General features: G+C 28.1%; 1 protein-coding gene across 1 annotated transcript in view; it reads left to right on the forward strand.

The window, feature by feature from the left end:
* Nucleotides 1-26,166, forward strand: part of LOC129959018 (uncharacterized) — a 28,800-nt gene extending 2,634 nt beyond the window's left edge. The window contains exons 3-10 of the mRNA XM_056071788.1: nt 7,942-8,015; nt 9,680-9,708; nt 13,534-13,568; nt 14,872-14,954; nt 18,072-18,136; nt 20,825-20,877; nt 23,233-23,366; nt 25,952-26,166. Of these exons, the coding sequence (XP_055927763.1) occupies nt 7,942-8,015; nt 9,680-9,708; nt 13,534-13,568; nt 14,872-14,954; nt 18,072-18,136; nt 20,825-20,877; nt 23,233-23,366; nt 25,952-26,034 (556 nt within the window). The 3' untranslated portion in view covers nt 26,035-26,166. The remainder of the gene's footprint in view (nt 1-7,941; nt 8,016-9,679; nt 9,709-13,533; nt 13,569-14,871; nt 14,955-18,071; nt 18,137-20,824; nt 20,878-23,232; nt 23,367-25,951) is intronic.
* Nucleotides 26,167-26,799: the final 633 nt, after the last annotated feature.

Consider the following 26,799-nt stretch of genomic DNA (forward strand, 5'->3'; position numbering starts at 1 on the left):
CATGCCAAAATAGTGCTAATTAAAGAAACTTAATATATATACTCATACCAAAAATATTAACCAATGCAATAACAATATTGCAGTTAATGCAATATCTTTTTAAAATTGCTACCCGACAGATGGCAGTGGAAAAATTTCATGTACTGTTTAGATAAATTTTATCATGCAAACTTTTAAAATGGCCATCTATCGATCCAGATTAATTCAGCGATCCCGATTATTCTATGGAGAACAACATTGAGATTTCACTGGCAGAGTATTAAGTACATTATGAATATATATACCATCTGTTGAGGTGCTTGTCATTATCTGGTCAAAAATGGGAAGCAGTAGCAGCATGGGTCTGAAAATAGTGGTGGCCACGAGACAATAGTGAACCATTTACATTTAAAATGTTATCATTTAATTTTTATAATGAAAAGATAGAATTTTCAAAAATGCATGAATTGAAGCCAAAAGATGAAAATAAAATTTCTGCAACATTAAATGTTATTTAGTACATCAGTATTTTTCATATACATTTATTTGTATTCTGAATTGGGATTTGATCATCTGCTATTATATAATGTATTTTTATTTTCTATAAATGATTATAAGATACACTCAATAATAGCTAATCTGAAGTGAAAACTAGCTTTTCTCAAGCTATTTTTTCATAAAGATTTGGTTACTAATGTAGAATAATAATAAAAGTTTAACTGTAACTTGAAATTACTCCTATCTATTCCTAATCTAATATATATATATATATATATATATAATCGGAAGCAAAAAAAACTAAAAGCATAATATTTATGATTGAAAATGTAATAAGTTTTTGATAGTTGTATAGCATAATACTATTTTGAGAATTTTTATTTAAAACTCTGTATGAATTTTAAAAATACTTTTAAAAAAGATTGCTTAGACATATATTAACAATTAAAAAATACAGAAGTATGAAGCACACACTTCACTACATGAAGAATTCAAACAAAAACTAAGCTTAGAATGCTATATTATAATATAATGTATAAACCAAAAACAAAATCTAAATTGAATAGTTGTTGAATTTTGGTATATGGTCTTTAGTGTAAATTTATAGATTTGTATCAAGTTTTGAGCAAAATCCAATAATAGGATGTCTGTTTGTCTGAATATAATTAAACTCAAAAACTACAAAATAGAGAAAGTTAGATGAATAAAATTTTGTAAAAATATTTTACCTCTATTAGATAATTATATGCCTATCAAATTTAGAACCAAATTCATCCATCTCTTGGTCTGTATTTCTACAAGCATGTACATGCAATACTCTATATCGAATGACTTAAATATATGGAATTCGGTATGTGATTTTGTGACAACACTTGTAATTCTGTATTAATTTTTTTTAATCAATTGAAAAATATATATATATCTAAAGCAAAAATTCAACCTTCTCGTACTATTAATTGCATTCTAGGGATTAATCATTAAAAAAATTTCCAAGGATCCCACAACAGATTAAGTAGAAATATTAGATTGATGAAAAAGATCTATATTTCTTAACTATTGTTCAACAATGTCGTGCATCAGATTTATGTCCTTTGCCTAAGGTTGACAATGTTATGCACAGATGGGGAAAGAGATAACATCTTCATTAGAGAGTATTCAAAAAAAAAAATTAAAAAAAATGTCAGGTGATCATTCCTACTGGTTTATTTTGACACTCACAACTGACCCAAGTCTCATAAGAAAATAGAAAATTAAAAATTCTGAGTTGGTAAACAAAAGCACACATAGTTTTTGATATTAAAGAGAAAGTATCACAAACATAACTAGGACTATTAGCTAAATCAAATGTTAATAAATATGAAATGGTACTTAATAAATTATCAGGATACTTAAAAGATTATTAGTTGTTAACTGTCATTAACGATCTAATATAATCACTGAATTTATAATTTCTCATACATATGGGAAAAAATTATTCTAAATTTCTATTAATTCCTGACTAATACAATATTAGAAATCTTTAAAATATTAGAATAGGGGACAGAAATTTTTAATACTTGGTCACATTTCAGTACCAGTCTCATTAAAAATGATCTGTTAACTCATTCTCTAAGATTTCAGAAAGTAATCCTATGGAATTGAGACTCGCAAGGTTTTGAATTCAAACCTTTAATATGTGACTTGCACATCCAATACAAATTTAGACCTTATTGCAATACTTTCTAAAAGTCATGTAGAAGGTAACAGGTGCATAGATTAATTTTATCTTTAAAAAATAAACACTTAATAAGTACCTTTCAAGCACCTACAGAGAAAGAAAATAAAAGAAATAATTTTAATCTAGAATTTTTTTATTATAGAACTATGAGTTCAATGAAAAAAATTAAGTTGAATATTAACTCTATCAGTATCCAATTTTATGCAAATATAAACATAAAATACCACCAATAATTACTGAATATTTTTTTATCAACATGAAACTAATTAAGATGTTTTTTATGTAAGTTTTGTTTAAAAAATCTTATTAAAAGACTTCCACTACATATCTTAAATTAATTACTCTACAATTAGTCCCACAAGAAAAAAAAAAGGTTTTACTTCTATTTCATTAACATTCTAATTGCTCAAAAAAGGTAAAGAACATAAATAAACATATCTAGAATATAAAAATCATGCTAATTTTATTACACATGTAAAGAAAAGGCTGTTTCTTTTTATAGGTATTTTCAAACACTTCAATTTGTTCAATTTTCTCACTAATAACTTTCCAAACTCATTAAATTTTGTTAATAGTAAAAAGTGTCTGGCTTGTCAAACATTAGCTTTATATTCAATTTCAGAAATTTCCTTTTCAAAGAGAAATTTCTTTTTTCTTAAAGAGATCTACAAAGCAGAGTCTAACTTTTTTCATATCATTGACAACTTTTCTTGAGCCATCTGTTACCCACAAAATAGGCAGTATTTTGAATGGATCAATGTTGTTAGCATTCTCAATTCTTTAGTAATGTTTACTGAGTGGATTCTGCCAGACTGTTTTATGTAATCATAGACTACATGTTGTGAAACATGTATTTTTCAGTCAACTTTCCCACTTCAATATTTTATTTAATGCTGAATCCTCTTTTAATAGATGCTTGTTCGAGAAGGAATGAAATAATTTTTAAAACTCTCCACAGTTTAAATTTAGGTTCTTTAAATAAAAGATAAAAAGAAAAAACCTCATCCAATTTCATTTTCCTGACAGGCAAATTTTTGAAATCGAGTAAAGATGATTTGACATGGAAATTCATAAACTTCATGAGAATAGCATCTCCATTACATCATTTTATCCTTTTTAATGAGAGTATACCTGAGAACATGTTTCTTTTCTCTCTCTTATTTCTTCTCTGCTAAAACAACATTTCTTATTGATGCAACATTTATTGAAGATCCAATCATTATTCATTTCGAAATTTTTAAAACAAGTTATTGACAGTCATGCTTGAAAAACATATCATTGGATATTGCTCCTGCAGAATGTAAGTCTTTCAATGATTTGTTCTTTCTTATGCACATACCCACTTTATCAACTGCAGAACAAGATATATTGTTAGAAAAATCATACTCTCATTAGCAATTTACTGAAAAAAAAATTTCAATTCAGAAATTTTCTTTCAAAACTTTAAAAAATGCAATCATTGTTTTATTATCTTGTGTATATCAGATGCAGAGAAAGGCAAAAGCAGGTCATTACTCTGATACTTTTGAAGAAATGTCTTAATATACTTCACTATGCATGTGAAACCAACTAAAAATGTATCTCCAATACTTCATTGCATCCTCTCTAATAAAGGCTCTATCACTCCTCTCTTGTGTAAGGTCATAAATTTTCTGAGCACACAAATTTTTACTTTTGGAATCCCAGGATAGGAATGGATTTTGCTCAAAAATTGGTAGGAATCTGCAAATTTAATTTCAAGATATTCCAGCTCAAAGCATTTTTCAGTTATGTTCACAGACAGATATAATTCCAAAATCATGTTATTCAGAAGTTTGAATTACAGAGGTTTGGCAAGGTTGCAATTATTTCTCTTTCAATAGTTTGTATATGAAAAAGTAAAATGGGATTTTTATTGGTATTAGTTAATTTATTTTTAGATTTTTTGATAAGAGTAACATATATTTAAAAGTAATATTGAAGCATCATAAATATTTTATTTTACTTTTATTTTTGAAAGCCTTGAATCATTCTGTGTATTCTCTTATGGAAGTACACAATAAATGAAATACACATTTTCAGACTTACTGTTTTAAACTTTTGCAAAAAAATTAATTCAAGTAAAAATATTTAAATAAATTACTAATAGAGAGTAACTAGATGAAACTTGAAATAAAATGAACAAGTAATCATGTGTGGAAAAACAATGGTGAAATGAAGTTACTGTCAAAAACCAATACTCGTGATTTACATGAATACATAAAACTATTTCTGAAATGAAAGGATTTCCCCCCTATCTAAAGAAGCAAGAGCTAAAAGAAGAGTTACACACATGTAAAGTTTAGATTTCCCCCTATTTGAAAGAAGTGAAAAAAGAGTCCAGTAAATGGAAATGTTTTATTTTCCCATTTCTATTAGTATTTCCTTTAACTGAAATGAAACCCTTCCTACTTACTTTCAGATTCATTAAATATTGAATGATCTGACATCGCATAGAAAATACAGCCTATAATTGAGCAAATCAAGAATGGATTTTTTTTTTACATCACAAGGAAAATATAAGCAAATAAAAAAAATTAAGCAATTTTAAGGACTATAAAATATAAGCAGTTTTTAAAGACTTTTAATGATGTTACACACCGTAGATAAACTTGTGTGAAAATTTTTATTTTATTCCTGTTCACCAAAGTTTATTCTGCCATAATATTAATAGAAGGAAGAGATGAGAAAATTTTGAAGCACTTATATGTTATAACTGTAATTTTTGCTATGAGATCAGCTATTAATAGTTATATAATATAAATATCATACTACTAAAGTGTAAATGTAGAATTGAAATATATATTTAATATCAGCACTTGACAGAATGCCAACATGTATGAAAACAAATGCATTTATTAAATTTTTTAACATTTTAAATGTAAATATACTTTTGTATAAAATATATACAATATCCTTTTAATATCAGCAACTATTTGCAGAAAACAATTTTTAAACCTTGCATTCTTGAAAAATTACAGACTTAATCCAAAGAATTTTCATGTCAATTTTTTTTTTCTCTCCAGATAATAACTTTTACAGAATGGTATAAAATTCAACAAAACATTAGGAGTAGCAACTCAAAAATAAATAGAGAAATTAATTTGAAAAAAATTAAAAATGAAAAAGTAATGAACTGTCCAAAATTCTTCAATATCCTTTAGAGCATTTGTGAGCAAATTCTGATGAAAATCTTTTCAGTATCTTGGATTTCAATGAGATACAAGCTATTTATAAACTTCACTTTTATTTATACATAAGTTAAATACAATATTTTGCTTTAAAATTTACTATGAGTTATTAAAGTCAAAGAAATATGAATGAACAAAAAGAGACTCATGTAAGTACTGAGTTTATTGTTGAAAATCACATTTTTTATGAACAGTTGTTCTTTTGAAAACTTTTAAAGTCTATTAAATTGCAAAAATAACAGTTCAATATCTAGCTATGCTTTGTTACATAGGGGCATTGAACTAATATAGTTAAACATGTTTAATTAAAATAGCCATATTCTTATTTTTACAAAAGGGGGCATTAAGACACAGAAAGGCATAAAATTTGAAAAATGTCTAATGTTTCTAATATCTTAAATATTGTTTACAAATTTTATGATTTACAATTTAATATTATTTTTGTAGTAATACTGAAGAATAATTATGAAAAGTAATTTTGTAAAATCATCATTATTGTACTTTATTTAATCTTTCATTCATATTCTGTTCAAAACTTAACATGAAATAAAAGAAAAATTTTGATTAAGTCATTCTAGATAAAATCCTGTGAACAGATACTGAAAATTCGTAAAACACATTACAAATCATACATGTTTATTATTCTTACTGAAAATTCTAGTGATGATTTATAAAGATTGATATTCATATAAAGGCCTTTAAAAACTTATTTTTAAAATTGATTCTTAAAATCAAATATAAAAGTGTTATGTAGAAGGAAAAAAAATTGCATATTATACGTGTAAAATTAAGCATAAAAATACTATTCTTGAAAATAATACATATGGCCATGACTTCTTTATTTATGAATTAAAATGCAGTTTTCAAAGATTTTGAGGAATTGGGAAGAACCTTTTCTCTCCAATAAAAATGAAGAAGGCTGTTGAACTACAAGCTAGAAATTCCCTCAAGAGCTTGAGGAAATTTTCTTTTTAAACACAATAATGTAAGGTCATACAAAATTCAGAAGACATCATATTCTGATTAAAGAGGATATGTGCTATTGAATATGACTGGCAATGATAACAAACCGAAATTACCTAAAAACCCTTTCCTTAAACCGTGCCAGAATCCAAAATCTTAGCTCTGTCATAAGAATGATATTTTTTACCATAAAATATGACAAGTAACTTCATTTTCAGCATGCAGCAGTAATGTTTATATAGTTAATATAATATATAATGTTTATATAGTAATGTTATAGGTTGCTTCTTTCAGCATTAGTTGGATGCATCCAAAACTAAACCCATAATATTTCAACTGTGTTAGTTGTTACTTGTATCTAATAAGATTCTACTTATGCTTATTTTGTAATCTTAATATTAGCTGCATCACTGTATTAGGCATATGAGTGTAGTATTTCACTGACAAATTATAGCTTAAAATCATGATTCCTCACTTTACCCATAATTTTATTTATAAATACAAATGAATTTTTTTTAATTGATAAAGACTACAAAAAGATGAGAATGGGTTAAAAGACTTCCTGTTCAGTTGTATATTTAAACATCAATTTCTTAAATACAATTACTGAGTAAAAATCAGATTATTACATATTTGTTATGGTCTTGATTTTTCTTTTTTTACCATGATTTTAAGAGATGCAAGGTTAATATCTAATAGCATGGATCTATTCATTAGATTGTTGCTCTTCAAAGATATTCATGACTTGAAATAGTTATGATGAACATCAATATATGAAATTAGGCATGTTTGTCATAGCTGCATATGAACTTGGTTAGTGTACCAATATTAAATATTATATCATTATAATAACATATTTTTTTTTTTCAAAATTACTTAAAAGTAATCATATCTATAATTACATGTGCAGTCACTCGCCTTAATACATAATATTTTAGTTTATTAAATTATGTTTTAGAATTTAAACCTAATATTTAGCCTAAACATAATATTTCACTTAAATTTGTCTGTTAGCACTATATTTATTACTGATGATGCATTTTTAACACTGAAATTTAAATATAATATATTCAAAACCAAATTATAGAATATTTAACATTAATCTTTTATAATGATAACATAGTTGATTTTTTAATAAATACTGAATAAAAGCTTTTTTCAAAATATTCACTAATTATAACATGTTCTGTTAACAGTATTATCAATGGCAACAGCAAATATTTTATAATGATTGCTTGAATATAGAACAACAAGTAAAAGGGCAATTTTTCACTCATAACAGCAATGACTGATATAAAACACATATATCCATTAAAAAACTATAATGCTTGGTTTTTAAATGACTTTTAAAAAATAACATGCCATAAAAATCAATTTATAAAAGTGAAACATAAACAATAAATGCCATTTTTTTTTGAAAATGTAAAATTATAAAAGTCAAATTTTCAATTTTTTTTTAAATAATTTTTTACAGTATTCTATCATTCATTCAAATGGATATTTTCAATTTAAAGAAATTTCTAGATGACCAATTAGAGCTATATATGTAATAATATGATAATGTGCATTTTATAGGAAAATGGCAAAAAGCAGCAAGGGCAAGACTGCAAAACCAAAAGGAAAATTACATTTAGAAGCAACAACTTCAAGTAAGTTCACGTTTTTTTTAACAGAAAAATTTCTGATTTTCACCTAAATAGCAACAATTTGTTTAGAAGTAATAAATCTAATGTAACCAATCCTATTTTAAAAATATTTTTTTTCATTCATAATCAAGAGTAAATTAACCAATATACTGGAAATGGTATAGGAAACTGTCATTTAAAATAATGTGATTAAGGAATTATTAAACATAAAAAAAACATTCAGAACATTAATCAATAAATATTTAAAAATTTCTAGAATTACACTTTATATCAGAATACCTGTTTCTATTAACCTGTGAAACTTAAAACCAATAAAACAAGAACTTGTTATAATTTGTTTTATTACATGCAATATTTCTTCAGTATGGGAATTATTTAAAGGGGTACTGTGGTAAAGTATAACCATACTATTTTATCTAAATATAAGTTTGTTTATTTAGATAAAATAGTTTGCATATATATATATATATATATATATATATATATATATATATATATATATATATATATATATATATATATATATATATATATATATATATGCATATGCCATACTTGTTTGTCTTAAAAATAAGTTTAAGTTGAATACAATAATTCTTTTTAACTTTTCAATAATAAAACCTTTCAATCCCAACGAATTTTCTATAGCAGAAAAGGCTAGATATGGTGTGTAGATAACAAAAATAAAATGGTGAAATGAAGGGGCAATTTGATGTTCTCCATAATCATTAAAATACATTTAATTTGTTTACTGAATAATCAAAACACTATTCAAATTCTGATTTCTTTTTTAAACTTTTTAGAAAAAAAAATATTTCAATATTGAGATGTTACTTGAATAATGAAAAGTTCTCAAGCCTGATTATAGTTAATTTTTTAACAAATGTAACTTACGATTTAACTTAAAATCTAGAGGGTGGTATAGCTGAAACTTTGTGGTTCCATTATTCATACTACATTTTGAAAATATTTTTGCTAACCTATTCCACTTTAAAAATTAGAAATTTTTCTTTCATTTCAGATTTTTTAAAATAATACATACATATTCTATAACCCTTCTTTTTTATAATATTTTTATATAAGATTAAAAAGGAAATTAAACCCATAAACTTAAAAGAATAAAACCTCTCTAAAACGAAACCAAAACCTTTTAAACAGTTAAAATAACAGTTACCATTCAAAATTTAGTTTTACATTCTAGCAGGGCCAATGAACTATAATCTTTAAAATATCAGCTTGTGTATTTTTAGATTTAAATCGTGCTTCTATTATTTTAACAATTTTTCTGAATTTTAAGAATTTTCTTTTGTAGAAAATCGGGAATACCCATATATCATTTTTTTAAAGCTTATTTCAGGAAAGCAAGAGATATATTTACTTTAATCCTGGAAGAAGCTATAAAAGATTTAAATTTATATTTAAAAGCTTTTAACATGAAAAAAAGGTCAAATTTTGCCTTTTTTTTAGGTTACAAATTAGGTTTCATTGCTAAAGTATATCTATTTTTTTTATGATGTTTAAGGGAAATACATCATAAAATGAATAGAACGACGTTAAGCCCTCAAGTATGAATCATATATTTATAAAAAGTTATTTCCATTTTTTTGCATTTAGGTATATGCTTAGTGTTTTTACTTTTTAAATAAAGTTTCTTTTATCATTTTCAGAATTTTCGAAACCAAGGATTACAAAGAAGGTAAGCTAGAAACATGCGCAGTTCAGAAATATTTCTTTTATATTTTAAATGTTTTTTTGAAATAATAAGTTGCAAAAATTTAACAATTAAATAATTGATTTTATTGTAAGGTAAATTACGAAATTTATTTCAGACGACAGTGCATAGTTTTTTTTTTGTAATAATCGACTTTTAAGCTAATAAAGAACTTAAAATGTTCTCAAATTATTGATGTTTGATATGCTAATAGAATTAAAGAAGTATGTTAATATCATAAAGAAAACATTGCTTATTATCTAAAATTTTATCCAAGAGCCAAAATATCAAGAGAAGTTCTATCAAAGTCTCAATGTGCTTAAGATCTGAAAATTTCATCGCAAATCTTGTTGTACGTGTTAAATAGGAAGTTGGAAAGCATAATTTTAAAAGAGTTTTCATTTTCTTTTTAGAATTGTTGTTCGGTATATCTAACAGAGTACCTTTACGTATTTAGAGAAATATTTGAAATTGGATAGATGCTGACAGTCACAATTTTGACGACTCTCGAATATATTTAATTTAAAAATCATATGCAGCAAATAAAAATATATTTCTATTTACTATGAAGTACGACGATTAGCTTCATCTTGAAATTTATGTATTTGCAGCTTCTAAACTAATATTGGATATAAATTTAATGAAAGAATATGTAAATTTATTTCAAAAATGCAATAAACGTAAAGTATGTTATTTTCTGGTATTAAGATATGAATAGTGTCTATATATATAAAACAGGAAAATTAAGAAACCAGTAATTTAGCCAAAACTGCTGAACCGATTTCGATAATTTTGGTTTCATATAAAAGATCCTGAACCGAGATATGCTATCAAAGGTTGCTTGTACTCTTTCTCCTTCAATTTTCGAAACAAATCGAAAAATTAAAACTGCGTTATGTATTCTCTTTGTAGAAATCATACGATAGAGCTCAGCAACCGAAACCACCGAACCGTTTAAATAAAATTTATTTCATATGAAAGCGTATGGCCCCTAGATATAAAAAATTGGTTAAATCGGTCCGTTATATATTTTATTTAGTGATTCACAGACGAACTCTGTCAAGTTTTCCTCTTCGGAGAAAGGACAGAGAAATAACGTTTTGAAATATCTCTCGGAATCGGAAATTGGTTTGAGAAGAGTACTATTGATTTGATATGAAAGTCATTTGATTTTCCTGTAGATATTGATGACATTAATTTCATGTGAAATAAAATTTGGTAAAATCAGTAGAGTATTGGGTCAGGATTGTTCTTTGGTTTTGCCGATTATTTTGGATACGGGTGAACTGCTGATCGCCGAAGCAGCTAGTATATTTTTCTGTATGAAAATTTGTTGTACTGATCTTAATAGAAAATAAAACAACAACTGGATTAGATAAAGAACTATTTGCACTTTCTTGCATTCGAAAGTTAATCCTAGTTATATGTATTTAAACAACAGATGAAAAATCTAAATAACGAAATGAATCTGTTATGAAAGCTGCCAGTTACAGTTATCCTCTATAACTACTTAAATATGATAACTATTTTTCTGTTTGTTGTTATTATTTTCCTCTTCTCTTCCCTTTGAATTTTTCCGATTTCAGAAATCCAAATTTATGTTCATTACGTTTTTAGATGGAAGAAAAAAAGTTAATCAAAAACCCTAACACATATTCCTAATTTATTAAATTTTTTAAAAATTTGATGAGAAAGATAGTATAAAGCTAATAAATCACTTAGCACACAACAATATGTAAAACAAATATATCGTTAATTTAGCGCTTATTTCATATTGGTCTCTTTTGTGTATTTAGAAATATAAGGTCAGATCAATGAAAATGGAACAGTGGTTAAAATTTGATGCGTAAATGTGACGATAATAGTTTGTAACAGTAGAGTGGGAGATGTGAATGACAACTCTTATTTGAAATGAACTTCCTTACGTCATCGAAAGGAGCTACATTATATGCAGTGATGGTCGGGCAAAAATGCAGTTTGCTATTTCCTCCGCATCACATTTATGGTTAAAGAGCAATCATTGACATATCGGTCTGCTTGCCTGATGACAGACAGATCCCTTACATTTTAGGCAAAAATATTGATATACAAAATAATGACAATTTAATGCTGCAGAAATTTTATTTTCATCTTTGGCTGGGATTCATGCATTTTATGCAATTCTGTCTGTTCGTTTTAAAAATTTAGTTACCACTGTAAGTATAATTGGGCCACTATAGTCTCTTGGCAATCAATATTTTCAGATTCAGTTTGCCAATAGGATCAAAGCGATGGACGCCATGTTGGATTTCGAAAATTGCATTGATGAATGAAGAAATGCACAAAGAACATTTACTGCCATCGACTCGAGTGAAGGACTGGCACAAGCGATTTTGTATCTTCTAAAGTGTCTTTTTCCCTTGGTAATGCATGATCACTCGCATACTAAACAAGTTGACGAAGGTTTAGTTGACAGAGATAAAAACCCACGATATAGCCCTGATCTTTCATCGTGTGATTTTGAAATGTTGCTGAGTTGAAAAAAAATGTTGGCACTTTTTTTTGTTGTTGTGTTCTTCACTCAGACAGAAAAGTCATGCACTCTATTCGAAACTAGTTTCAGTTTCAATTATATGCAAGGTATTGGCCACTTGGTGAATCAGAGGGAAAAGTGCTTGTAATTTTTCTGATTATTTTTTTAAATGAACTATGCCATTTCATTCTTTGGTTCCTGCTTTGTTTTCCTTGATCCGCCCATAAAATTTCAGTTGTTTTCTGTCATTCATTACATAGCTGCCTTTTCAACTATGCTAGAACTGCTTATACTCCCGCCGGATAGAAAAACATGTAGTTGATTCCGTTTTCGGATCTAAAGCAGGTTACTTAACCCATTTGTCGAGATTTGTGTGCTTTTCCTTTTCACCAAATGGGATAACGTGCAAGAATTAAGGAACCTGTGCAAATTGAGATTTGAATTCACAAATTAGGGTTCATAGCCAAATAACAAGACCACTAGACAAAAGTGTACACACTTGTCCAAAAGTTGTTATCTGGTTTATGATGTTATCACCACAAACCATAAAAAGCTGTAATAATTTCCGTTTCTCTAAATAGGTCTTGACATAGTTTAGCAACTTACTTAAAATATTCTTTAGAATCTTAAAAAAAATGGATTTTGAACCCAATTATCTTTTGTTTATCGCTAATGCATGGTTAATTTCCTTATTTTATTCTTCTTTTGACTTGAACGTTCAGTATATGTGAAACATTTTGACGTTCAAAGAACGACAAAGTTTGACGTTCAAAGAACGACAAAGTTTGACGTTCATTTGCACTCCAAGAAAAAACTCTTAGAGTATGTAGTTAATCTTCATGACAAAAAACGATATAAACAAATAGCAGATAAAATAGATTTCCTTTCTTCTCGAAACAAAAGACTGTTAAATCTTTCTTTTTATTATTTCTATTTTTAGACGATTATTGCAATATCTGGGCCAGACTTTTAACCAAAATGCTCTATTTCATTATTTATGAGCTGCTACTATGAAACTTATACGATTTTTTTCCCATTAATTAAGCATATAAAAGTATTGAAAAAAGTTTCTTACGAAGTTTTCATTCTATAATAATTATCCATTGTACGCTTTTTATATTTTAATGTTTGCATTTTGAGAAAATTTATAGAATGAAAAGTTCGTTTTTTGCTAGAATATAGACAAATGTTTGTTAAAGTAAAATTTTAGCTCTTTTATTTTTTAAATTTTATCTAACTTATTTTATGTTTGTGTGTGTTTTTTGGGTCAAATAATAATTGCAATTTTATTTCCGTAGGGAGCCCCATCTGAAGCAAAGCATTCACTTTCACGGTACTGTGTGACACATTTTATGATATCATTTTATTTATTTGCTGATTTAAATTAAATTGACTAGTACTCTTCTTATATTTATTTAGAGATAAAATCGTCTTATTTGTATGCTTTAAAAATATTTGTATGCTCATATTTGTATGATTTGAAAATATTTCCGTTTTTATTACTGATCTGCTTATGTTTTATTGTATGCTGAAATTTAAAATATTCAAATAACTGAATTATACAATGCTTAATGTCGTTTTTCTCGTGTCAGATTAAAAAGAATAATCCTTTTTTACATTTCTCACATCCAGGTTTTATGAAGTTAGATATTTAATACTAGAAAAGCAAAAATAAATAAATTAAATAAGACAAGCTCTAGAATTCATTAAAGAAAGAATTCTTTAAAATTATTGCCTAACTTTATAAATTACTTTTGAAGAATAATACTTCATATGAAGGATGTTTAGGCTGCATGTTTATTGAATTAAGAATCACAATTCATAATTATCTAAAATATTTTTAATATTGTAACGATATCAAATAACTCAGGACCTATTTAAAAACTCTCTGGTGCCCAAAGAAGTAAATGATGCTAATCTTTTATAAAGAACGCTAGCATAACGATCAAAGCATTTTTCCCAGAAATGTTTTGTATATTATATATTATTGAACTAGCACTATATATTTTCGATTATTTCAGTTTTATCTAAAAATAATTTCTCATTGAATTTCAGAGTAATTTTTTTTATAAAAGTTTTGTACATTTTAAGCACTTTTACTATAATTTGTTGTTTGCCGTTTCTTGACATTTTGATTTAAAACATTGAAATTTAAATATCGCCCTGAAATTAATAATATCATATTCAATATCATTTCCTTTAACGTAACAGAATGCTAGATTTTCAGCAATTCTAAATCCAAGCTTCTTTTAAAAGTTTTCTCTTTTCTGATTTTAATTATGTCCTACAGGGTTAAAATCAGAAACAAAATTTGAATAATGATTCGTTAAATACAAAATAAAAAGGAAAAAAGTAATTTAAAGTGTAGACCAAAAAAGAGACGCATTTTTTTAAAAATACAATCCGTATCTTAATGAAAACCATCTTTTTTATGAATATTCACAAGATTTTTAAATTTATGAATATCAGTTTTTTATTTTCTTGCATATTTAATTCAACTTCTCTTTTAGATGTTTTATTTCATCATACATTTCTTAAAACATCTCATTTTTCCATCTAAAATTAAAGTTAAAATGTATTTTTATAAAATGTATATTTATAAAGACCAGGTAAAGGGACGATACAAATTTTTTCAGGAAAGTGACCAGGCCTTCAGCTCAGGCAATAAAGGAACTTAATTTGCGTAGAAGTAGACGAATTGCGAATAGAACTAAGACCGGTAAGAGATTTTTTTTTTTTTTTTTTGCTTGCTTGTAATTCTATCTTTATTAAAGCAACAACGTTTTATTTGATATAAAGCAATACATACCGTCTTTAGCCTCGTTTTAAATGCCTTTTTCATTCCGTGATATTTTGGAAATATTAGCTGAATGCACATCCTCAGATCACGCAATTAACAAACTTGATGCCGATACAATTAAATAATATTAATTATTTATAGTGATGATAAACCAAAATTTCTTTATTATCAGTTAATACTAATAATATATAAAAGCTATTAAATAACTCAATTAAAATCCTAGAATCGTATTTTACTCCATAAATATAGAAATTGTGTTACCACGAGTAATTTTTTAATAATAATCTACTAAACAGTATTTCACAATAAATGGATTCATTCCACGTAATACTTACTAAATTTGAGAATTTTTCAAATGGGTATAGAGTTAAGGAATCACTGTGTTATATACTTTTGACGTTACACTTCTTTTTGGATTTTCAGAAATATAGTATTCATTTTTTCATCCTCAAAAACATCAAAGGTAACCTTGTATATGTTGTAAGGGCAGTGATGTCTCGTGCATTGTAATCATGGTGGTAAGATAATTTGTTTACTACTTTGTGAAATGCACTTCTATATCATCTAGCTTTTTCTCTTTCAACAATCTGGAATAATTTAAGAATTATTAAAAATATTACAATGAATTATAAGCGATCGAAGAATTTTAAAAAATCATATTTTGTAAGGTTAAAATTGATATAAATCAAATTTTTTTTTCACATTTGTTATCTAGAAAAATGCCGTGAATTATTCTTTACCGTGAATTTTTTTTTTCATCCTGTTGTTTATTTTTAAATTAAGGACTATCGGAAATATTTTGCATAATGGAAAAACGTTCAAAACTCTGTTTCAAACATCTTTGAAACTGCACTTTTCTACAAACCCTTCTTCCCTTCAAACCGTGTGCAATAAAATACGCAATGCTACAAGGCATTCCTTATAGAAGAAAAAGAGAAGTTCTCTGCCTATCATTTTTTCTGCGTTTTTTTCCCCCTTGATAATCGAAAGCCCTCAAAGTAAAAATGTGTTTAAATGATAATGGACTTAAATATTACGTGGAAGATTAAATAAATTTGTGATTGTATTTATATCTGAAAAAGTTGTGAATGCTGCAGTCCATGTATAGAAAATGCAATTGTGGGTGGAAAACACAAAAGAGTTAAGTCATAGAATGATGGGGAAGGTGGTGTCCATTCAGCCCGATACAATAAAACAAAAACTATTTTTTAAATTAAAACTGTTTTAATTTTGTTAATTTTAAAACTGAAGTAATTCATTCCATAATTTTTCAAAATATTCTGTATACAAGTTATAGTAAATTTATTAACAAATGTAACTTACGAATTTAACCTAATAAATAAATGCATTATATGTGAAAACTTAAATTTTGAGGCATCGTAATTCGTATTATATCTGGGAAATATTTTGCTGACTTAGTCTAACTTAAAATTTATATAGCTTTAATGGTTCGTTGATGTAAAATATTTCGAGTGAGTTATCAGTTTATAAAATAGTGATAGAATTTTCTATAAGTAATTAATATTCCCATGATTGCTAAAAAAGTATGTAAGATACAGCACCCAAGAAACATAAGAAAAAATTAAGGTATCCGATTAGGTTGAAAAAAGGATTTTTCCAGAAAATTTGAAATTTTTTTTTATGATCTGAAAATAAAGTCCAAACTTCCAATCCAACTTCGTTACATTCTAAAACAGACTTTGTTTTTAATATATGTGAGATAGAACTGTAGGTACAGTAGTTTCCATAATACGAAACAAATAAAAATGAAATCCTAAACGGTGTTATTTTTAACAGAAAATGAGCGGTTTATTTTATTTTTACCGTAAATTTCTCAAAAATAATATTTGATATGTTTATATTATATCCCTACCTACTCGATCGTGTTTATTTATTTTTGACATTTCAGTTTAAAAAGGGTGAAAACTACATTTGTTTCCAGCGCATTCGGATGAACGAATTTACAAGTACAGTATCTAAGCGCATTTTCTGAGGAGTGAATATTTCACTGTGATTGATTCACAGAAAACATATCTCAAAATCAATTCAATAAAATTTCGTGAAATTTGGTATGCATGTATCCAATACCTTTGAGGGTGTGATAGACCACGGATTTTAAGATAGCTTAATTTACAAACACTTTAAGTTCAAAACATAAACAAATTTTGACAAAGAATCACTAACGGTAACTTCAAATGCTCATAAATTTTTTATTTAATAAAATATTTTTTATGTTGTGGTTGGTCTGTTACATTTTATGTAGTTTGAGCTATATGTAGGTGAGATAAAAATTAAATTTTTTAATTAGTGCGCTGTCTTCCTAACATTTAAAATTTTTCTAAATTTTCATTAAACAAACAATATTTTTCAAAAACTAAAGGTAATGAGTATATCTTTTTCTTCTGATAGGGACCTTCGAAATCTGTATTAGCTATCTGGTACAGTAAAAAATATGTATGCATCATTTTTTAAAAATTCGTCTCCGAATCTAGTCGGATATCTTAACGTAAGAAGTTAAAATTGCTAAAATATTTCTACTGACAGTTTGAAATAAGAGGTAACCTTCAAGCACGAGTTGGGGTTACTATAGTATGGTAGTAAGGTTTGTTCTTCGGGAGCGGAGTTTTTAAAGCTCGACACCTGACTTTATTGAAAAGCTGCCGCCTTAGCGAGTCTGGTACGCAATAAATCCACCGGAGCTAAATGTCCTTCCCTTGGTTTACCGCGGAAAGTTAGAGAGGAATGTGCCAATTCAGGTATAATCCTCGTCATATGACTGAGGTTCAAAATTATGACATCTGTGTCAAAATAACCCAAGTGTTTTTTGTTTGTTTTAAACATAATGTTAATGTAAGTAAACTAAATCAAACTCGAGTTTTATATTCTCAACAACTAGGCTATGGTTATTTTTTTTTTCTCTTCGTCTTCCATCATATTTTACTTAGAAAACAGTTCATATTAAAGTGAGTATATAGGTCAATGCACGATAATTTTAGAAGATTCTAATTTTTCTTCTTCTTTTTTCACCATTTATAGAATCAGCCACCAGGGAACTGCCAAAAAAAGAGATGCGAAAACCCACTCGTAAGAGAGTAGAGTCAGTAAGTTAGATTCATGTGCATTGTTGGAATTTTTTTCTGTTTTTGAATTGATGTTTTTTCAACAGTACTGAACAGATATTTTTCTTTAAATGATTACTATAAAACTAAAAATAAGAATTTAGGTTATAGGATTGGAGCGTAGATCTCTTATTGTTTCGAAAAAGAAAACATTATTCTACTTTTAATAAGTAACATTTAAGCAATAAATAAATTAAACATTCCAAAACATAATGAAGGGTTCCTAGCTTTATTGCAGTCTGTTAGCGTCTACAGAACGCATTATTTTATATGTAAATTCTTGTGACGAAAAAACTTTCATACTAAATATATTATCCTGATTTGTTTGTAAAAATTTTAGAGAGAGAAATTTTGAACTAGTTTTCATTCTCTTCATACAGTGTGGCTAGGGATTATCAGAGTCAAAAATGCACAATTACGCCAAGCCAATGGAGTGGTGACAATCGAAAAATTTGTCATTAATGCAAAGAATCCGTCAGAATTGGCATGACGTGAACTTGAGTATTAAATATAAAACTCGTTCAAATTCCTTTTCAGTCCAGTTGGGCCGAGAGGAAATACAGCACAAGTGGTTCGGGCAACTGCTTGGGCTGTATTTGTGGAGAGTTGCAATATACCAAGGGGCTAGGATAAGCTATTCAACTAGGGGATCAAAGTGAGTGATCGTGAAACAGATAAACGGTAAAATGAAAAGTAATGGTGGATTGTCATTATTCCATGTCGACATTAGAATATAAAAAGCTATAGGTAAAAAATTAATCAATTTTAATTGCTCACATAAGAAAATAATGATTAAAACCTGAAGACATAGAAATGGAATTCAAGTTCATTTTTAAAACATGTTTACTAAAACCGCGGTAATGGTAATACGATGCTCCATTTAGACATATACGCATATATAATTTCAGTTGACTTTCACTGAATTATAAACTCAACTTACTCTGATGTATTAAACTATAGTTTTCCCGAGAAACAGTTAAACTCAAGAGAACGAAATGATAGAGCCGCCCTTTAACTGTATTAAATTTGTAGGAACTGCTACTGTACACCAACGTTTACATCCAGCAAAATCAAAACTTTATGAAATATGATTATTTTATCTTGTAATTTATAATATTTCTATGTTTCTCTCTACATGTGATATTGTCACGATTGTTAACATGTAACAAGATACGTAAAACGTTGTATTGCATTTCAGCGAATTGTTTTCTTGCGATATCGCACAGTTGTAGTTAATTGATATAATTCAGCTATTTTAATAGAATTAATTATGCGCGATAATTGTTATTATAAAAAGTTTCCAATTTAATCATAGGCCAATAGCTAATTTCAGAAGCATTTGGAAATGGCATATAGTTCTAGTAAGCAAAATACCTTAAATTATATGAATATTTATATTTTGTATTGTTTCATTCAATAAACGTATTACTTACAAAAATAGGAAATCTTAATTTTAGACATACCCTCGTCTTTTTTTCATATTTAGAAAAAATCTTTAACACTTTAAATAAATAAATAAATCCTATTTGTTTATGATCAGAAATGAGAAAACAATGAAGCTTTGGTCTCAGAAAAATCAACGGCCACTTCGTGGACTGGATGGTCTACTTTGCAGATTCAACGAAATGGTCTACAATCGTGATATTGAAGGCTTCATAAGTCATTTTATTCTAGTCGCAGAAGTGTGGAACTTTTTGTTTTGGTTTAAAATGTTAGCGTGTCAAAAAATATTAACAAAAATATGACTATAGTCAAAGTCATGAGGAGTGAAATCTGCTATCAAGTGGATTTGAACATTTCATAGTTATGAATCTTTTGTGTGTGTAGATGTTGAAATATAAGGGCTTTTACGATATTTTTGGAAAATAAAACTGATAATAAATAATAATTAAAATATCTCAAAAGGATCAAACTAAATGAACTCGCAATGTTAACATTTCCAGCTGTTTTTTAATTGTATTTTCAGTGCTACTTTATTATTTTTTTTTTACAATTAGCTGTTTTAATGATAATTTGAGAAGTGTTATTTTTCTTGACTAATAGCAATATATATCATTGAAAGCGTTTTGAAAAATGTAGCGTTGATTGATTTAATATTCTATAAATAGCAAATGTGCTCTAGACAACTGTTGCTCTAGAATAAAGATTTCCGACTAGTAGCCGGTGTAGAACTGAATGTGTTTGTGATCCATGATACAACAGATGACAGTTTACGCGTTGATTCTTGTTACGGATACTAGTTATGTTAAAACTTACAAACAGTATGTAGTTTTATTAACTAAATTCTACCGCACAAAATGAAGGAAAAATATAAGAGAATCCTAGAATAATTCTTGAGGTTTGTAAATAAAGAAATAAATTCTACAAAAATTTTGATTTTTACATAGAAAAATATTTCTTGGCTGAACTTATGAACATTGTTGGTTTCTTCTATGTAGTAGCGGGTACTTATTGAAGTAGTTCAACTGTAAGGCAGCACATCCCAAGATAGGAATGAGTGGTCCAATATAAAAGTTTCACCTATATGTTGCCAATATATTTTAATATTTTTATATACTTATTTAGCTTTTTAACATTTTTACACAATTAAGATAATTTATTTAATTTATGTTCTCTCAAAAATATTATTAATGTTTTTTTTTTTTTTTTTTTTTTTTTTTTTTTTGTAAGGAGAAACCTCAAAAACGTCTCGGTCTGCTGCCGCGTCTACCATCAGATTACAGGTATTTGATATTGGTCATATATTTAATTATATTTCATATCACTAGCTTAATCATTTAAAAGCTTTACTTGAAATTACCCATTTTGTCTTTATACTGTATAGAGATAAAAATTATTTTCTCTGCAATGTATAAACATTTGGATAAATTTGTATACTTTAAAAATATTTCCATAATTATTTTCTTTTGAATAATTTGATGATATGTTAATCGCTTCTGAAATTTAACATGTCTGAATAACCACTGTTAGAATGTTTAATGCCATTTCCCTTCCATGCAAATCTAAAGATTAACTTTTTAAGGCTACCACATATTAAATAACTTTTTGCTACTTTTTGAAGTTTTATTAAGCTTTCATGCTTTTGAAATTATAAATTGTTGTATTTCTGTGTTAATATTACTTTGGTTAAAATATAGTAACAAAAATCTGAAACGTTAGAAATAAATTCACTTTTTATAAATTTCTTCCGAAACTTTAGCATTTCAAAATAAAGATTTTGCAAAATGCATAACTGTCTCTAAACTAAAAGCTCAATTTATGATTTTCTGCAATCATAGTAGAATTACGAATGTCTTCAATAGGTGTAATTTGTGAGGTGTGCGATGCAAGTAATTCAGAGAAAAAACCCAAATTTGAATTATAGAAGAATATTTTTATACTCTTTATGCTTCTTGTTGCTAACGAATTTATTTTATTTTTCAAGCCTTACCAAATTCTGAAAACAGATGCATCATGATTATGTAAATATCAGTATTGAATGCATAACTTTGAACAACAAAAAAAAAGTTTTTTCTTTTTTAATTCACTCCATTATTTTTCCTGCAATTCAAACAATCAGAGCAGTGCTTTTTTGAGTGATTTCTTCTGCCGATTTGGTTTTAGATATTTTTTTTTTTTTTTTTTTTTTTGCTGGATTTTTTAAAAAATTTTTTTGATGCCATATGTAACTCCAACTTCAAAATGTCAACTTACTTCCTACTACAAGAAATTCAATTTTTTAACGTGGTTTTATTAACTCGTTTTCGCCTCTGTCTGTCTGTATGAATGCAAATTTTGCAATCGATTTTGAACTAATGTCCTGATGAATTAAGAGAATTGAATTTTTAAATTCAGTTCAGATCCTTGTGACAATGCGATATTAAATCGCTTTCTTGTCAGTTTGCTCTGTGCAAATTTTACAATGATTAAAAACTTCCATTACCGACAGATGGCGTCTCACCAAATCTTTAATTCATCCGAAAGTTATCTTAAAATTGATTGCAATTTCGCAGACACTTGACTAAAAAGCAAAAACTAATTATGTAAATAAAAGAAAATTAATAGATCACGTTTATAAAACGGATTAAAACGTATAAAATAATTTCTTCTAGCTCTATAATGATTGTCCTGAAAATTTCTGACTGTGAATTTAAAATAATTACGACTTTATGCTTTAAACTACAGTCTGTAAGGGGTTAGCAGAAATTATATTATATTTTTAGTCCGTTTAAAAAACATGATATTTTGATTTTTTTTATTTAAATAAATATTTGGATAGATAATGAAAATAAATTGATTTTTTTGTCGATCAAAATTAATTATTCAATCTTACTGATTAGCATAATTAAGATGCATCTCTTTTTTATAATTATGTAAAGAGTAAAAAAAAAAGTTCCTAGTAAAAAATTTGGGTCTAGAGATTTCGCGTGAATGCAATGGAGCCCTAAGCCATAGGCCATAGAATTTAGAAACGTACAGAGTGTATAAAAATTCTGAATTTTTCAGACTGGAATGAGATTGGAACGAGTCTCGCATCTGCGTGTTTTCAGCGAATCTTCAAGAAATCGTAGTGTAAGATAATGATAAATCCTCCACCCTCTAAAAATAAAGACAGGCTTTTAAAAAAGAAAAACATTCCTTTCACGGCAACATCCCTATATTTATTTTTTCAAAAGATCCATTATCAATTTTATTATACTTTGTTGGTGGTTTTTCTTTTTAAAGATCTTCTCTCCAATAAAACGAAAATAAAGTAAATTACTAGCAATTTTATTTACATTACTAAATTTTTTAAAATTATATATTCATTATGATATATAGTTTTTAGCGACCTCCCTCCCCTCAGTTTTCCTTTTAGATTTTTGCACTGAATTTACAATTATAGAGCTACATATAGCATTTCAGAATTAAATATTCTTCTTGACTAATTATTAATGTAATTTTACCTATTTTTACGAACAGAATTATTCAGTTTTTAACAACATCAAATACAATATGTTATTTTTTCAATCGTATTTATTTAAAAAAATATTTGCAACTAGTGCATAAAATCTATAAAACCTGATAATTTAGAATTGCACTTTTATATATATATATAGATTTTCATCAGATGAGTCAGTAAGTAATAGAGTAATTGAAAACCCGTTTCGAAAGATTCCTTCCACTTCGGCACAGGAAATCTTGGTTCCAGAAGCTCCAAATTCGGGTACAGTTCCAGAAAATTCCCCACCTGGTGAGAGTTACAAGTTTTTATCATCCTTATTTGATTCATTGTATGTGTGTGTGTAATGATATCTCTGAATCTAAATTAAATCCTAATTAATATACTAATTTTTTTATCTTAATTTAAACCATATCAACTTAATTCTAAAATGTTCTTTTATTTCCTGATCCAATTCCACCATTTTTATTTAATTAATGCTACACGAGCTCTATAAAAATGCTTAAATCAGAGGTTCCCACACTCTAAGTCAAGGGATAAAAATCTGACAACGTATATAAATTTTTTAAAAGATACCTACGTGCCCTTTACCTAAATCGAAACGTTCAAAAAAATTCCTATCAGAATCTCATAGTATATAATCACAGGGGGAAAATATTTCGCTGTCTCACTTTTTTCGCACTTGTGTAGTGCTGTGGATTGACGTACCTCGTGCCTTCATGCTTGTACATACAGTATGCCTTCCGGGATGAAATAAACAGAAAGTTTAAAAATTCAAAGTGTCTTCTCTCTCTTCGGCTATGAAACTGCCCAAATATATAATCATTCGGTAATGCTTAAGGACTGTCAGTGCAATATTATTTATATTTCTGTTTTGAAAAAAAATTAATATTATTTGTCTAGTCACCTTAAAACGAAAAAAACTTATTTGTAAGTTGGTGCTATTTTTAAAATAACAATAGCTGAAATTACATTTAAAACGGATTTTTTAATTGTTAGACAATATTAGAGCTTTGAAAAAGTGCCCAGAAAACTGTATCAATACTACACATCGATTTCTAGAAAATAAAAAAAACAAAGTATGACGTCATATCCGGTGCAAGAAAAGAACAGTTTATTTGATACATCAACAGCACTATTTGCAAACTACTTAAGCACATGCTCAAAGTGCATCGAGGCAGGCTTGGTTGCGCCGTGGAACGGATGCCAGCGCACGTCGCAGCAGCACGGTGACCACCAAAGTGCCAGTAACACGCAGACGCGCATTTAAGTTTGCTTAGGTTGTCACTACGTATGGATACACCAATGTCTTAAGATAACCCCATAGAAAAAGAAGCAACCTAATAAGGTCGGACGATCGTGGCGGTCACAGCTGGACTCCCACATCCGTTGCAGCGGGCAAGATATTCCATATCCAACCAATTACTTACAGGAGCACAGAAATGCGCCGGAGCCCCATCACATTTGAACCAAAGGCCTTGTATTGCCGCTAAGGATATGTCATAAAAAATATCGGGTAACATATCACGGAGAAAATTCAAGAAGAATGTCCCGAGAACCGTTCAGGCAACCAAACAGGCTGTCCCCAAGTATGCCGGCCCACACATTTGTAAACCAGCGTTCCTGTTATTTCTGCGGGGCTGATTGAATGAGGATTGAAATGGGATCATTTATGGTTGTTGCGATGTTTGAATACCCCATCTAGAGTGAAGCATGACTTCTCAGTCCACAAGATATGAGCAATGAAACCATTATATATGTTGTGTTGCTGAAACAGCCATTCACAAAAGTCCATGCGTTTCTGAAAGTCATCTGGTTTTAGACATTGCACGGTTGTGTACCGAAATTGGTGTAACCTCTTTGACCGTAACAGCCTGTGAACAGTACTTCTAGCAGAATTCAGCTCACTAGCTAGAGTGCTTATTTCGGACGTGTCTTTTATCCATCGCAGTATTGCATCCTCCTGTGATACCGTCAAGGTGGGTTCATACGAGGCCAACTATTGCGGGCAATAGAAGATCATGCTTATTTCAGGAATATCACGTGACCCCAATGGGACAATGGGGAATAATTGTGTCTTCGGGACAACCGTTTGCCATTGTCCCAACAACGTTGTCTGAACTGTTCACACGAGGACTATATAGGGACAGCAACAGAGGGACAATGATTGCTCACAATAGTTCACCTCATGTGAACTCTGCTTCAGGGCACTATGCGGTCTTCCAACATCATGACGGCCGATTGTCGAGCAGACGCTTAGTGTATTTCTCAGTCTGTCGACCAGCCTGCGGATGACATAGACATAGGGAGGAAAACGTGTCGGATATCGACGGGCATACTTCCTAGCAGTTCGTAAGTCATTTCCATTACATTGGCCATAGATCAAATGCATGTCGCTGCAGTCACGGACGGAATACATGATCACTATGCGAAGAATACATGAATTTTATTGGTATTTAGGATTTGAAATGTATTTTATCTGTTGTTTTTTGTCCCTAGCGGTTATCCAAAATAATAACATAGCATTTTTTGTAAATCTAAACATTTAAGAATCAAAATATAACAACCTTTGATAAGTTTTAACCTATGAAATAATCTTGAGAAAAAATAAAAAGGATGTCTGGACAGTTCAAAAGAATGAAATTTTTTATGTTCTAATCTATGATTCTTTGTTTTAAAATATTTTCCTCATTTATCATAAATTAGAAAATATGAAAATAAATTTCAAGTTGTATTATAAACGGACCTTGTTATTTCGTCTATTTCGATTTAACGGTTTTAATACATTCGAAATACACCGTTCTTCATCAAATTACCAATTGTTTTATTTCTTGCAAATCGATTTGCAAATTGTTAATTGCTTTTCCCATTTTCAGTGTCACCTGCTGAGTTAGTGGAAGCAAATGATCCTGAAGCAAGAAGGATTGTTGACGGGAATGCTGATGTCAAGCTTGTTTAATGTTCAACTAATGTTTTCTTCTCGTTTGTAAACTTTAAGCTATGAAATTCTGACATAATTTTTTTCAATATCTTTTTAAAAGTACTTTTCATAAATACTCAAAATTTTAGATTTTATAAGTAAATTTTAAAAATTTTCTGTTTGGCAAAATATTTTTGATTAATAAATGATATTAGAATGAAATATAGTCTGGATTTATTTTTCTCTCTAGAGAAAGACAGCTGAAAAATTATTAAGAATAAATACGTAGTTGATAAAATAAAATGAAACTTTAATGTTGATACCATTACTAGAAATTTTAACGAAGAATCGAAATAAGTCTAAGTCTTGCAAAACATTCAAAAATTTTCAAAGCCCAAAGCAGAAAGATAATAATGAGTTCCTTGAAGTGATTAGGAGGTGAGGAAGTTTCAACACCTTTCATCTCAGCCCGAGTCAAATGAGATCAATTTGTGTTGAAATTCCTACTGATTATGGATATACAATATACGGTTCTGCTAGACTTTCATTGTGTATCTCCTAATTTTAGCTTATTTGCCGTTATCACTAAATAATAAATTATATAGTATCGAACCAATTTTGTCTGTATGGGTTTCTGCCAAGATTTGACAAAAGTCCGTGTTAGTCACACTCGCCTGACCCATAATTGTTTAATGTTTAGAAAAACTAGCGCAATATGCAGTTACAGTTTAAAAGCTTTTCTACCAGTACTTTTTTTGAGCTATTGCTTTTATTGGATGAAAGGTCTCATTTTCACATTTTCCT

This window comes from Argiope bruennichi, chromosome X1 (genome assembly GCF_947563725.1).
Source record: "Argiope bruennichi chromosome X1, qqArgBrue1.1, whole genome shotgun sequence".
NCBI lineage: Eukaryota > Metazoa > Arthropoda > Arachnida > Araneae > Araneidae > Argiope > Argiope bruennichi.